We start from the raw sequence: 15,070 nt of genomic DNA on the forward strand, positions 1-15,070 counted from the left end.
ATGACAGCTGGTGATGTTGAATGGGCCGGACTCTCAGGCAGCCTCACGGTCTGGTGAGGCCGGGAGCCTCGAGGATCTGAACCAGAGGTAGAAGCCACCATTATCATTTCTACACAGTTTCAATTTGGTTTTAGTCCTTTATTTATTTATTATTATTTTTGTGTGCATTTCACGCCCTTTTTCGATCTTGTCTCATCGCTGCAACTGCACAACGGGCTCGGGAGAGGCGAAGGTCGAGTAATGCGTACTCCAAAACATGACCCGCCAAACCCGTACTTCTTAATTAACACTCGCCCGCTTAACCAGCATGCTGCACCAATGTGTCAGAGGAAACACCGTTCAACTGACGACTGAAGTCAGCCTGCAGGTGACCGGCCCACCAAAAGATCTAAACTTTTGATCGTTTTTTACTCAAACCACTTTTGTTAGTTTTTTACTCAAACCACCCACGGGCCAGATTGTTTGGCCTTGAGTTCAACTGACGACTGTAGTCAGCCTGCAGGCGTCCAGCCCACCCCAAGGAGTCGCTAGAGCGTGATGAACCAAGTAAAGTGCCCCCGGCCAAACCCTCCCCTAACCCGGACGACGCTGGGCCAATTGTGCGCCGCCCTATGGGACTCCCGGTCAAGGCCAGTTGTAACACCGCCTGGGATCAAACCTGGGTCTGTAGTGACACCTCAAGCACTGCGATGCAGTGCCTTAGACTGCTGTACCACTTGGGAGGCCGGGCTTTAGTCCTTTAAATGTTAGACACGTGATCTACAGTAACATAGTTTTTTATATTTGACAGTAATCACACATGCACATAAATGTAGCGTGCACACACAGACGGACACACACACAGACACACAACGTCTGTCAATCACACTTCATCTGGGTGTCAGTAATCTCGTTCCCAGACACTTCTGCCCAAATGCGCAAAGAGTCAAATGCATTAAACTTGGCCTTCGTTAGTCATTAGTGTGCAGTTGCAAACCGTAGTCTGGCTTTTTTATGGCGGTTTTGGACCAGTGGTTTCTTCCTTGCTGAGCGGCCTTTCAGGTTATGTCGATATAGGACTCGTTTTACTGTGGATATAGATACTTTTATACCTGTTTCCTCCAGCATCTCCACAAGGTCCTTAGCTGTTGTTCTGGGATTGATTTGCACTTTTCGCACCAAAGTATGTTCATCTCTAGGAGACAGAACGCGTCTCCTTCCTGAGCGGTATGACAGCTGCGTGGTCCCATGGTGTTTAAACTTGCGTACTATTGTTTGTACAGATAAACGTGGTACCTTCAGGCGTTTGGAAATTGCTTCCAAGGATGAACCAGACTTGTGGAGGTCTACAATTTTTGTCTGAGGTCTTGGCTGATTTCTTTAGATTTTCCCATGATGTCAAGCAAAGAGGCACTGAGTTTGAAGGTAGGCCTTGAAATACATCTACAGATACATCTCCAATTGACTCAAATTATGTCAATTAGCCTATCAGAAGCTTCTAAAGCCATGACATCATTTTTTGGAATTTTCCAAGCTATTTAACAGCACAGTCAACTCAGTGTATGTAAACTTCTGACCCACTGGAATTGTGATACAGTGAATTAAACGTGAAACAATCTGTCTGTAAACAATCAATGTAAAAATTACTTGTGTCATGCACAAAGTAGATGCCCTAACTGACTTGCCAAAACTATAGTTTGTTAACAAGAAATTAGTGGAGTGGTTGAAAAATGAGTTTTAATGACTCCAAACTAAGTGTATGTAAACTTCCGACTTCAACTGTATAGGTGCTGTGTGCAATAGCCTGAGGACGAGGTGAGGGTGTCAGTAACGGACCACACCAGCATTCCTCTCTGCACCTCTGGGAGGATTATACCATCGCTGTTCACCAGTTCACAGTCCCTGTGTTCTCTGTCATTATGGCACATTTTTAACACAACATAAACACATATATCATCAGAACAGTTGAAGAGAGAGCAAGATCCAAACAATGGCCTTTAGGACTGAAAATGTGAATAGAATACTAGACTGTAGTGAACGTTCCCTACTCTGAATGTCACAAATGAATGTCATGTCACCAGTCAAGCAGCATCATCTGAGGGAAACAGTCACACACTGCATGGCACGCGAACACAAGACATTCCTACAGTCCATTCAAACAGCGAGTCCAGGGCTTCAGTTCCTTCCGGACATCCAGCAAAAACAGAACTCTCTTTTTAAATGGCCTCGATCTCATCTTACATAGAGACACGCACGCACGCACACATGCACACACACCAATCCCACTTTCTCTCTCTCCCTCTCTCTTTCTGCAGGCTCCGTGACGTGCCTCCAACAGTGAGTGTGTCCCAAGCAGGAACACAATTAGAGGAATCAATGTGACACACATGCAGGGAAGAAACCTGGGGCTTCTATAGGCCTTTAGTACTGAGTCATGCTGTGTCAGAGAGAGAGAGAGGGGGAGGGAGGGCGAGAGGGAGGGAGGGAGAGAAAGAGGGAGGGAAGGCGAGAGAGAAAGAATTATAACACAGAGAGCTGAAAGATAATGGGAGAGTTTGAGACATTGAGTGTGAAAGAGCTACAGTATGGAAACAGCAAGTGTGTGAAAGTTGGGGACTTGGGAGTGAGATTAAAAGAGGGTGTTGGATGGGAGACATTTCCAAATTTTCCCCATCCTCCTCCTCCTCCTCTCTTCTCCTGTGTTCAGTGTTTATTTAACACATAGGGGCGATGTTTACACAGCCTAGGTTAAACACAGCCGGAGCCAATCACTTTTGTTAATAATAAATAACGTGAGCTGCAATAAGCCGCAAAGCATGCTGGGATGGCTGGTGTGCCAGGGACATCATCCTGTATCTGGATCTGACCCACTAACAGACAGAGACAGCGCCCGCATTCACATTTACCCACTTCCCTGGTAGAGAAAGAGAGAGGGAAAGTTGAGAGACAGAGAGAGAGAGAGAGACAGAGAGAGACAGAGAGTGGAATAGTGTGTGTGGTCATGTAGAAAAGACGAGCAAACAGGGACAGATTCATCTGTACAGTAGAGGGAATGTGACAAGGACTCCGTCATCTTTTGTCAGAGGAGTAGAACTATTAAGGAGGCTCAAACCTGTAGGGGGCTGCAATCAACACATCAAAAGGAGGAAGGAACTTCCCACAAGAAAAAATACTACAGTTTACTATATAATACTACAGTACTACATACTATAGAATTCTGTAGTAAACTGTAGTATACTCTAGAATAGTTAAGTAATAACGTATTTTTTAAATGTGAACGACGTGTTTTCATTAGAAACGTTATTTCAATGAGTAAATTGGTTTTAGTTCCTCCTTCTACCCGACGATATATTCCAGGCAAAAGCCAGTTGTTAGATCTGATATTCTGAAGTTTCTAGCGAAACAAGCTGGTCACCCATTCTATTAGCATGGTTGCTATCCAAAGTTCTAAGCAAGAAAAGGTTGCTTTGGAGGTTAGCTACTTCTCCTTCGCTAGCTAGCCAACTAAAGCTAACACACAATCACATCAAACAGTTGAAATGACAGCAAACTATGTGCATTTTCATTTGTTTTGCCATTATTTCTATTGCCATTTCTTTGGATATATCCATTGTAATGATCCTGACAAATGAATTTGGCTGGCTCAAAGAAGCTGTCAGTCTCGTCACTTTCATTCACTCGATGGTTTGGGGCAGCAGTTAGCCTAGTGGTTAGAGCGTTGGACTAGTAACCGTAGAGGTTGCAAGATCGAATCCCTGAGCTGACAAGGTAAAGATCTGCCGTTCTGCCTCTAAAACAAGGCAGTGTTCCTAGGCGTCACTGAAAATAAGATTTTGTTCTTAACTGACTTGCCTAGTTAGCAGCAACACTGTTGCACATGGTCAGAGAGGCAGGCAGCAATGATTAGACAAATCCCAACTGTTGCAAACCAAATGCTAGCCTAGTAGCATGGGGAAATAATGTCTAGACACTTTTTTCCGGGGGAGATTAAGTTTATGAATTGCCTGGCTGGGCTGTGGGACAGTGGATGCGCATTGATAAATCAAACGGAACTGTTAAGGAGGAATGGAAACACTTTGGGCAGTAAAGCTAAGCAAAGAAGTGTATTCAATCCACTAATACTAAACATGTACATGACATAGAAACATCTCTATTTTGTAGATTTTAATCTTGAACAACATTTATTAGAGGTAGAGGTAGGCCATCTTGAATTGCCATAGCATTGAGGCCAATGCGTCATCGGCAGGGTTGATGATTAATAATATGCATGTCAATCTCTCCTGGCTAAAAGTGGAGGAGAGATTGACTTCATCACTACTTTTATTTATGAGAGGTATTGACATGTTGAATGCACCGAGCTGTCTGTCTAAACTACTGGCACACAACTCAGACACTCATGCATACTAGAGGTCGACCGATTAATCGGAATGGCCGATTAATTAGGGCCGATTTCAAGTTTTTATAACAATCGGAAATCGGTATTTTTGGACACCGATTTGGCATTTTCTTTATTTTTTACACCTTTATTTCATCGTTATTTAACTAGGCAAGTCAGTTAAGAACACATTCTTATTTTCAATGACGGCCTGCTAGCTAGCATTAAACTTATCTTATAAAAAACAATCAATCAATCATAATCACTAGTTAACTACACATGGTTGATGATATTACTAGTTTATCTAGCGTGTCCTGCGTTGCATATAATCGATGCGGTGCGTATCGTTGCTCCAAAAACATCAATGCCTTTCTTAAAATCAATACACAGAAGTATATATTTTTAAACCTGCATATTTAGCTAAAAGAAATCCAGGTTAGCAGGCAATATTAACCAGGTGAAATTGTGTCACTTCTCTTGGGTTCATTGCACGCAGAGTCAGTGTATATGCAACAGTTTGGGCCGCCTAATTTTCCAGAATTTTACCTAATTATGACATAACATTGAAGGTTGTGCAATGTAACAGGAATATTTAGACTTATGGATGCCACCCGTTAGATGAAATACGGAACGGTTCCGTATTTCACTGAAAGAATAAAAGTCTTGTTTTCGAGATGATAGTTTCCGGATTCGACCATATTAATGACCTATGGCTCATATTTCTGTGTGTTATTATGATATAACTAAGTCTATGATTTGATAGAGCAGTCTGACTGAGCGGTGGTAGGCAGCAGCAGGCTCGTAAGCATTCATTCAAACAGCACTTTCCTGCGTTTTGCCAGAAGCTCTTCGCTGTGCTTCAAGCCTATCAACTCCCGAGATTTGGCTGGTGTAACCGATGTGAAATGGCTAGCTAGTTAGCGGGGTGCGCGCTAATAGCGTTTCAAACGTCACTCGCTCTGAGACTTGGAGTAGTTGTTCCCCTTGCTCTGCATGGGTAACGCTGCCTCGAGGGTGGCTGTTGTCGTTGTGTTCCTGGTTCAAGCCCAGGTAGGAGCGAGGAGAGGGATGGAAGCTATACTGTTACACTGGCAATACTAAAGTGCCTATAAGAACATCCAATAGTCAAAGGTTAATGAAATACAAATGGTATAGAGAGAAATAGTCCTATAATTCCTATAATAACTACAACCTAAAACTTCTTACCTGGAAATATTGAAGACTCATGTTAAAAGGAACCACCAGCTTTCATATGTTCTCATGTTCTGAGAAAGGAACTTAACCTTTCTAGAACCTCAACCCCGGATCCGGGATCACCCCCCACCCCCCACACACTGATTAGCATAGATAGCATAGCTTCAGAAGTAGATAGTAGCATCTAAATATCATTAAATCACAAGTCCAAGACACCAGATGAAAGATACAGATCTTGTGAATAAAGCCACCATTTCAGATTTTTAAAATGTTTTACAGGGAAGACAAAATATGTAAATCTATTAGCTAAACACGTTAGCAAAATACACCACTATTCTAACTCCATCAGTTTCTTACTCCTTCAGGTGCTATCACCAATTCGGCTCAACTAAGATATTGATATCCACTAACCAAGAAAAAACCTCTTCAGATGACAGTCTGATAACATATTCATGGTATAGGATAGTTTTTGTTAGAAAAAAGTGCATATTTCAGGTAGAAATCACAGTTTACAATTGCACCGACCATCGCAAATCGACTAGAATTACTAGATAGAGCAACGTGTATGACCAATTTACTCATCATAAAACATTTCATAAGAATAGACAAAGCATAGCAATGGAAAGACCCAGATCTTGTGATTCCAGACAATATTTCAGATTTTCTAAGCGTTTTACAGCGAAAACACAATAAATCGATAAGTTAGCATACTACATGTGAAAACGTTACCAGAGCATCGATTCCAGCCAAAGAGCGCTATAACGTAATCACCGCCAAAAGATATTAATTTTTTCACTAACCTTCTCAGAATTCTTCCGATGACACTCCTGTAACATCATTTTACAACATACATATACAGTTTGTTCGAAAAGGTGCATATTTAGCCATACAAAACCGTGGTTACACAATGAAAATACTAGGAAATCAAGCCTCAATATGTCTGACGTCATCTATCAGAGTGATCTAGTTTAATTAAAAGCTAATCATATACTTGACTAAAAAATACAGGGTTGACAGGAATCGAAAGACAAATTAGTTCTTAATGCAACCGCTGATTTACATTTTTAAAATTATCCTTACTTTTCAATACAGGGTTGGCCAAGTGAAGCTATACAAAACAAAATGGCGATGTATGCGTTTAAAATATTTCGACAGAAACACGGTTTATCATATTAAATATTGCTTACTTTGAGCTGATCTTCCATCATATTCTTGGGCAATGTATCCTTTCTATGTTATAAACGTCTTTTGGTCGATAGATGTCCTCTGTCCTTCGAAATGTCCACTAACAACGACCGAGACCGCGAAACGTTCCCAAAGCTAGAAAGTGCACGACAAATAAATTCCTCAGAATCGCACTAAACGGATATAAATTGCTATAAAACGGTTAAAATTAACTACATTCTGATGTTTTTAACAACTATAACGACTGAAAACATGACCGGAGAAATATAGCTGGTTAGAAAACGATTTGGAACGAGACAGGTCCGATGGCCTTCACGCTTGAGGCGCACGTTGAGAAAGGGCGGTCTCTGTACATTTTGGTCATTTATAATGGCTGTGAACGTCCCATCGATTTCATTGAAAACGTGATGACGTACAGACACCCAGAGGAAGACGTAGGCAGTGTCGGTTTCTTCATAGCATTCACTGTGGCCTTATAAACAGACCCCAGATCAGAGGTAAAAATTTCTGAAATCTGAACCCTGTCATGAAAAGTGCTGTAAAAATTGTTCTGTACCACTCAGAGACAAAATTTCAACTCCTATAGAAACTATAGACTGTTTTCTATCCAATAATAACAATAATATGCATATTGTACGATCAAGAATTTAGCACGAGGCAGTTTAATTTGGAGACCCAAATATGCTAATGCGGAACAGCACCCCCTATAGTTCCAAGAAGTTAAACGTTATCTTTCTTACATGGCACATATTGCGCTTTTACTTTCTTCTCCAACACTTTGTTTTTGCATTATTTTAACCAAATTGAACATGTTTCATTATTTATTTGAGGCTAAATTGATTTTATTGATGTATTATATTAAGATAAAATAAGTGTTCATTCAGTATTGTTGTAATTCTCATTATTACAAATACATTTAAAAAATCGGCCGATTAATCGGTATCGGCTATTTAATCATGTCTACATATCCTACATTACTCATCTCATGTGTATATACTGTATTCGATATCATCTACTGCATCTTGCCTATGCCACACGGCCATCGCTCATCCATGTATTTATATGTACATATTCTTATTCATTCCTTTACATTTGTGTGTATAAGGTAGTCGTTTTGAATTTGTTCGATTACTTGTTAGATATTACTGCACTGTCGGAACTTGAAGCACAAGCATTTCGCTACACTCGCATTAACATCTGCTAACCATGTGTATGTGACCCATAAAATTTGATTTGATTTGATAGCAACCATTTTTGTTCGAACGGATAACCAGTCTTTTTCCATAGCAACTCTGCAAAAATAGTTAACGTCTGTAGCAACATGACCAAAATAACTAACAACCAGATGTCTGTCCGGACTATGAATTTGTATGAATTTACTTATTAAAGTAAAGTTTTTTTATGAAAATGTGTCATTCATTATTGCTCGCTATTGGGCTGAACAAGGACATTTACATATGACTTCATGACACAGCACTGCCTCTTGTATCCTCGATCATGTGTAATACTTACTATAAAATGTTGTAGTATACTGTAGAATACTACAGTATACTACAGTCTGCAAAAACACTACAGTAAATACTACTGCCAACATCATAAAAATCTTTTTTCATTTGAAAGCTGCTAAGCATAAGACAAGGAGAGTGTGGGAGAGAGAGAAAGGGGAGATCTGAAAGAGAGAGGTCTGGGAAAGAGAATGTCTGGAGGGCTAAGAGAGGGAGAGAGAGATATGTAGGAGGGAGAGAACTGTGGGAGAAAGAAGACAGACTGGCGGAAGGCAGCCGGGAGGAGAGCCAATTGATCCCTCCCCAGAGACCACCAACAAACACACTCTCTACAGTTCACCACCCCAACAACCTTTGTTATTGCCCAATCAACACTATCACTCTCTCTCCATCTTTCTCTCCATCCATCTCTCTCTGACTGTCTCCCATTTAGCACATATCTTTCTAAGACCTACAGCATATCGTTTCATCTCTATGACTATGCTAAGATTTAGTTTTCTAATATTATGTTATGGTTCTCAAACTCTTTGTGGTTTAGAGTGCACTTTGACCCAATGAGTGACACGCTTAAAGGCAAAATGACCAAGATATTTCAAATAAACCCATGCAAAAGACCTTAACAGGTAGAGGACATTGCCTTTAACTGTTAAGTCAGTGGCTGTCTGAGTACCTGTGGCAACTGTGTGATCACACCACTGTAGTTAACTCTCTACACAAGTAACACAACTCTATGTTAATAGACTGAGAACAAATGTCTCACACGTACATTGACACGCGCATACACACACATAAACTCAGCAAAAAAAGAAACGTCCCTTTTTCAGGACACTGTTTTTCAAAGATAATTCGTAAAAATCCAAATAACTTCACAGATCTTCATTGTAAAGGGTTAAACACTGTTTCCCATGCTTGTTCGATGACTCATAAACAATTAATGAACATGCACATGTGGAACGGTCGTTAAGCCACTAACAGCTTACAGACGGTAGGCAATTAAGGTCACAGTTATGAACTCTTAGGACACTAAAGAGGCCTTTCTACTGACTCTGAAAAACGCCAAAAGAAATATGCCCAGGGTCCCTGCTCATCTGTGTGAACGTGCCTTAGGCATGCTGCAAGGAGGCATGAGGACTGCAGATGTGGCCAGTGCAATAAACTGTAATGTCCGTACTGTGAGACGCCTAAGACAGCGCTACAGGGAGACAGGACGGACAGCTGATCGTCCTCGCAGTGGCAGACCATGTGTTACAACACCTGCACAGGATCGGTACATCCGAACATCACACCTGCGGGACAGGTACAGGTTGGCAACAACAACTGCCCGAGTTACACCAGGAACGCACAATCCCTCCATCAGTGCTCAGACTGTCTGCAATAGGCTGAGAGAGGCTGGACTGAGGGCTTGTAGGCCTGTTGTAAGACAGGTCCTCACCAGACATCACCGGCAACAACGGTGGGCACAAACCCACCGTCGCTGGACCAGACAGGACTGGCAAAAAGTTATCTTCAGTGACGAGTCGCGGTTTTGCCTCACCAGGGGTGATGGTCGGATTTGTGTTTATCGTTGAAGGAATGAGTGTTACACTGAGGCCTGTACTCTGGAGCGGGATCAATTTGGAGGTGGAGGTTCCGTTATGGTCTGGTGCGGTGTGTTACAGCATCATCGGACTGAGTTTGTTGTCATTGCAGGCAATCTCTACGCTGTGTGTTACAGGGAAGACATCCTCCTCCCTCATGTGGTACCTTTCCCGCAGGCTCATCCTGACATAATCCTCCAGCATGACAATGCCACCAGCCATACTGCTCGTTCTGTGCGTGATTTCCTGCAAGACAGGAATATCAGTGTTCTGCCATGGCCATCGAAGAGCCCAGATCTCAATCCCATTGAGCACATCTGGGACCTGTTGGATCGGAGAGTGAGGGCTAGGGCCATTCCCCTCAGAAATGTCCGGGAACTTGCAGGTGCCTTGGTGGAAGAGTAGGGTATCATCTCACTGCAAGAACTGGCAAATCTGGTGCAGTCCATGAGGAGATGCACTGCAGTACTTAATGCAGCTGCCACACCAGATATGGACTGTTACTTTTGATTTTGACCCCCCTTTGTTCAGAGACACATTATTCAATATCTGTTAGTCACATGTCTGTGGAACTTCAGTTTATGTCTCAGTTGTTGAATCTTGTTTGGTTCATACAAATATTTACACGTTAAGTTTGCTGAAAATAAACGCAGTTGACAGTGAGAGGACGTTTCTTTTTTTGCTGAGTTTACATACTCACTCTCACTCTCTCTCCCACTCCCTCCCTCTCCCTTTCCCTCTCCTATCTAGTCATCTCATTCCTGAGGCCAGGCGATCCTGAGACCAGGCGATCCTCTCCTAGATTCTGTCTGCAGACACTCTCCTCCAGTCTAATCATATTCCTCACCATGAGGGATTCACATGGAGCAGAGCCTTAGAACACCAGTCTTTATACACAGACCATGTATCAGCCTCAGCCTCTGACTCCCCTCTGATTACATCCTGCACACCAGATAGCAGCCTGCATATCATTGAACGTTATCATGATCATCATTATTATAATTAATTGTGATCATTATCATCACCCCTATTCACATCAGAAACCAACTCCTCTCTACGAGTATCAGTTATTGGCCTCTCGTGATCACCGTCTTCATCACACTTATCATATCTCAGTCTATAACTCCCCTCAACATCCTGTCCCCCAGTATAAACATCCTCATCTCAAACATCCTCCTCCCTTCATTCAATACAACTACTTCCCTGTAGCCTAATAATCACCATCAGACAAAATACATAGGATAAAATGAGGATGGGACTTTACAACAAAGAACTTATTAATGTCTTGGCAGGGGCGGACCGGGACAATAATTTGGCCCTGGCATTTTATCCACACCAGCCACATCACTGAGTGTGCCGTGACACAATACTCCATCATGGCAAAGTGAAAACATTTAAATTTATAGAAAATTAAATACAGAACTCTCTCGTTTACATAAGTATTCACATAAATATTCACACCCCTGAGTCAATACTTTGTAGGACCACCTTTGGCGGCGATTACAGCTTTGAGTCATCTTGGGTATGTCTGTATCAGCTTTGCACATCTGGATTTGTGGATTTGCTCCCATTCTTCCTTGCAGATTTTCTCAATCTCTGTTAAGTTAGATGGGGAGAGGCAGTGAACAGCAATCTTAAAGTCTTTCCACAGATTTTCAATGGGACTCAAGTCTGGGCTTTGGCTGGGCAACTCAAGGACTTTCACATTCTTGTTCTGAAGCCATTCAAGTGTTGCTTTGGCTGTATGCTTGGGGTCATTGACCTGTTGGAAAGTAACTCTTTGGCCCAGTCTAAGGTCATTTGCACTCTGAAGCAGGTCCTCATCAAGGATGTGCCTGTATTTAGCTCCATTCATTCTTCCCTCTAACCGTACCAGTCTCCCAGTCCCTGTCGCTGAAAAGCATCCCAATAGCATAATGCTGCCACCACCATGCTTCACGGTAAGGAGATGAGGAGGTAATGTGAGATGAGCTGTGCCTTAATTTTCTCCAGACATAGAATTGTTATCTCTTCAGACCACAGAATATTTTGCCTTATGATCTCAGAGTCTTTCACATACCCTTTTTGCAAACTCCAGGCATGCGCCTTTTTCTCAAGACTGGCTTCTGTCTGGCCACTCTCCCATAAAGCCCAGATTGGTGAAGTGCTGTAGAGACTGTTGTCCTTCTGGCAGGTTCTTCTTAGCCAAGGAACTCTGTAGTTCTGTCAGACTGGTCATTAGGTTCTTGGTCACCTTCCTGACCAACATCCTTTTTGCCCAGTTGCTCAGTTTGGTTGGATGGCCAGCTCAAGGCAGTCTGGGTAGTTCTATATTTTTTTTCAATTTCCCAATGATGGAGACCACTGTGCTCTTGGAAACTTTCAACACTAGAAATTATTTTATACCTATCCCCAGATATATGCCTCATCACAATATCTCAGAGATCTACAGCCAGTTCCTTGGACTTAATGGTATAGTTTCTGCTCTGAGATGCACTGTCAACTGTGGGACCTTATAGAGGCAGTAGTCTTTATTTCTAAATCATGTCCAAACAACTGAATTGGCCACAGGTGGACTCCAATCAAGGATGATCAAAGGATATTGGATTTTTTTTCTCCGTTATTTTACCAGGTACGTTGACTGAGAACACGTTCTTATTTACAGCAACGACCTGGGGAATAGTTACAGGGGAGAGGAGGGGGATGAATGAGCCAATTGTAAACTGGGGATTATTAGGTGACCATGATGGTTTGAGGGCCAGATTTGGAATTTAGCCAGGACACCAGGGTTAACACCAGGGTTAACACCCCTACTCTTACAATAAGTGCCATGGGATCTTTAAAGACCTCAGGGAGTCAGGACACCCGTTTAACATCCAATCCGAAAGATGGCACCCTACACAGGGCAGTGTCCCCAATCACTGCCCTGGGATATTTTTTAGACCAGAGGAAAGAGTGCCTCCTACTAACCCTCCAACACCACTTCCAGCAGCAGCTGGTCTCCCATCCAGGGACTGACCAGGACCAACCCTGCTTAGCTTCAGAAGAAAGCCAGCCATGGTATGCAGGGTGGTATGTTGCTGGCTTCGGAGATCAATTTGGAGTGTCATAGCAAAGGGGTGTGAATACTTATTTAAATAAGGTATTTCTGTTGTTGTTGTTTTTAACATTTGCAATAAAATGTCTAAAAACCTGTTTTCGCTTTGTCATTATGAGGTATTGTGTGTCAATTGATGAGGGGAAAAAATATTTAATCCATTTTAGAATAAGGCTGCAATGTAACAAAATGGGGGAAAAGGGAAGAGGTCTGAATACTTTCTGAAAGCGCTGTATAACACAGAATCTTAGCCTATCTAGTCATTCTACGATCACCTACATTTGGTAGCCTATGATGTTGTATGCATTTTCTGGACATGGGCACGGTTGCTCATGCGGTGGTTACAATGTATCAGTGGTCAAATGTTCTCATAAAAGGTGATGGTATCAAAAGAGTTTGGTACAGGGCTACACATCACTTTTATATGCAAATCTCATTGGATACATCGTTTGATTATTGAGATATCGGCCTCAATTTAACTTCAGAGTTGCTTTTTCTTCTGAGGGCTAATCTGGGCCATTTTCGGGGACAGCTCCAGCCGGGCACAGGCCACCAAAATCGGGGGGGGGGATGAGAGTGGCTTGCCCATCACAGCAGCAGGCCCTATCTAGGGCGCAGGCGCAGCGGCAGGGCAGATACTTTCATTACAGGGATCATGAGGATAATACACTTTACTGTTTGACCAAATCATGGTTTTTAGACGCACAAAAATTAGGACGTTTTGAGTGAGATGACAATGTAGAATGTGCTCTTTCTGCATTTATAGGCACCCTTTCCGTTTTTTACGATCCATGATCTTGGCTGTCGAACTGATCACGCGTCGGGGGGAGGTCTCTTTGCTGATACCGCATTTGACTTTGAATGTGTATTCGCGTTACCTCAGCTCAGAAAACCCATCTTGGTAAGTGCCAGCTGTTGCCCAATGATCAGCCAAAGGCTCATTATAGATTAGTATAGCCATGTCACCTTTATATATTTTTGTGTGTGAATTTCAACCAGCCCACCCAACAAAAAAATGGTGTAGCCCATCTGGCATCTGCCAGAATTGCCAGATGGCCAATCCACCCGTGTCTAGAGAGCTGAGCTGTGTGTGTGTGTGTGTCTAAGAGAAAGGCTGAGAGAAGCATATGCCTTATAATGCGTGGCACAGGGGCAATAGTGAAGTCAGAGCTGCTGCCACTTGGGGTTTGGTGCCGATTTTCCCTCTTCTCCCCAAGGACCTTGAAGTTTTTAGTGATGTGTGTGTGTGACATTTAATTGAAAGGTAAATATCCTGTTATGTAGGCCTACGAATAATGTTAATCCGTTTGTTGAAGTTCGTCTTTCTCACCCGCAAAAACTGCATTCGTTAGACTTGTATCGGGAAACGATACAAAGGACAAGTTTGCGCCGTAAAGTTGCACCATAAAATAGATAGTTTTTGCTACATGTAGCCTCCCCTGTGTTAACTTTGTAGCACCATACTGCCACTAGAAATGGATACTTCAAGACAAAACCCCCCAAAACAAAAAGCAGAACAACTCAGAGCTGTAAAATGCGTAGCCTAAGCGTTGGCTTACCAGTTGTTGCTGAAACCCCCTGCATCTTGCCTACAGTTGTTGTCCTGCTTGGCTGAATCCCCCCTCTCCGACGCTAGGCTCACAGGAGATTGGAAACAGTGCACAGACGAACTAACGTTTTACAGTCAACTCAAACGAAGGAGTGTCCCGACTTCAGAGTCCTCTGCGTTTTCCCTTCTCTCTTGGCAAAAATCTCTAGCCTCCGCGGCAGGGCATAACGGGCATGTAGGGTTTCTTTCACGGATATAGGAGGGTGTCCAATGAGCGCGTTTAATGCATTGGAGCAATGATTCATTCACTCCTCCCGGCTCTGTCCTCCTTATAGCAAAAGTATTCTTCTCTATGCGTTGAGTGCGCTCAACTCCGCCACTGGAGAAAGGAGTTGCGCGTTCACGCTGACGCGCGGTCACGACGACCGTGGTCATTCATTTAGTACAGTAGAATAAAGTAAATCATGGGACTATTATGTTCGTATACATTGTTGTTTATTGCATGTCTTTTGCTTCGTTATTTTACACAGTAACCTCCAAAATGTTTACGTTTTCCTCAATTACATTAAATTCAGCATTAAAAAAAAGGTGCAAGTTTAAGTTTGTTCCACATGAGCAAGTCTGAGAACA

At 42.6% G+C, this 15,070-nt stretch overlaps 1 protein-coding gene across 2 annotated transcripts in view; it reads right to left on the reverse strand.

Moving 5' to 3' along the window:
- The window catches only part of LOC139556947 (FYVE, RhoGEF and PH domain-containing protein 3-like), a 95,325-nt gene extending 80,561 nt beyond the window's left edge, over window positions 1–14,764 (reverse strand). The window contains exon 1 of one of the 2 annotated variants that reach the window (XM_071371131.1): window positions 14,451–14,764. In XM_071371131.1, coding sequence (XP_071227232.1) covers window positions 14,451–14,475 — 25 coding nt within the window. In that variant the 5' untranslated portion in view covers window positions 14,476–14,764. The remainder of the gene's footprint in view (window positions 1–14,450) is intronic. The other variant, XM_071371130.1, reaches the window with a different exon arrangement.
- Window positions 14,765–15,070: the final 306 nt, after the last annotated feature.

The sequence above is a fragment of the Salvelinus alpinus genome, chromosome 28 (assembly GCF_045679555.1).
Source record: "Salvelinus alpinus chromosome 28, SLU_Salpinus.1, whole genome shotgun sequence".
In the NCBI taxonomy this organism is placed as follows: domain Eukaryota; kingdom Metazoa; phylum Chordata; class Actinopteri; order Salmoniformes; family Salmonidae; genus Salvelinus; species Salvelinus alpinus.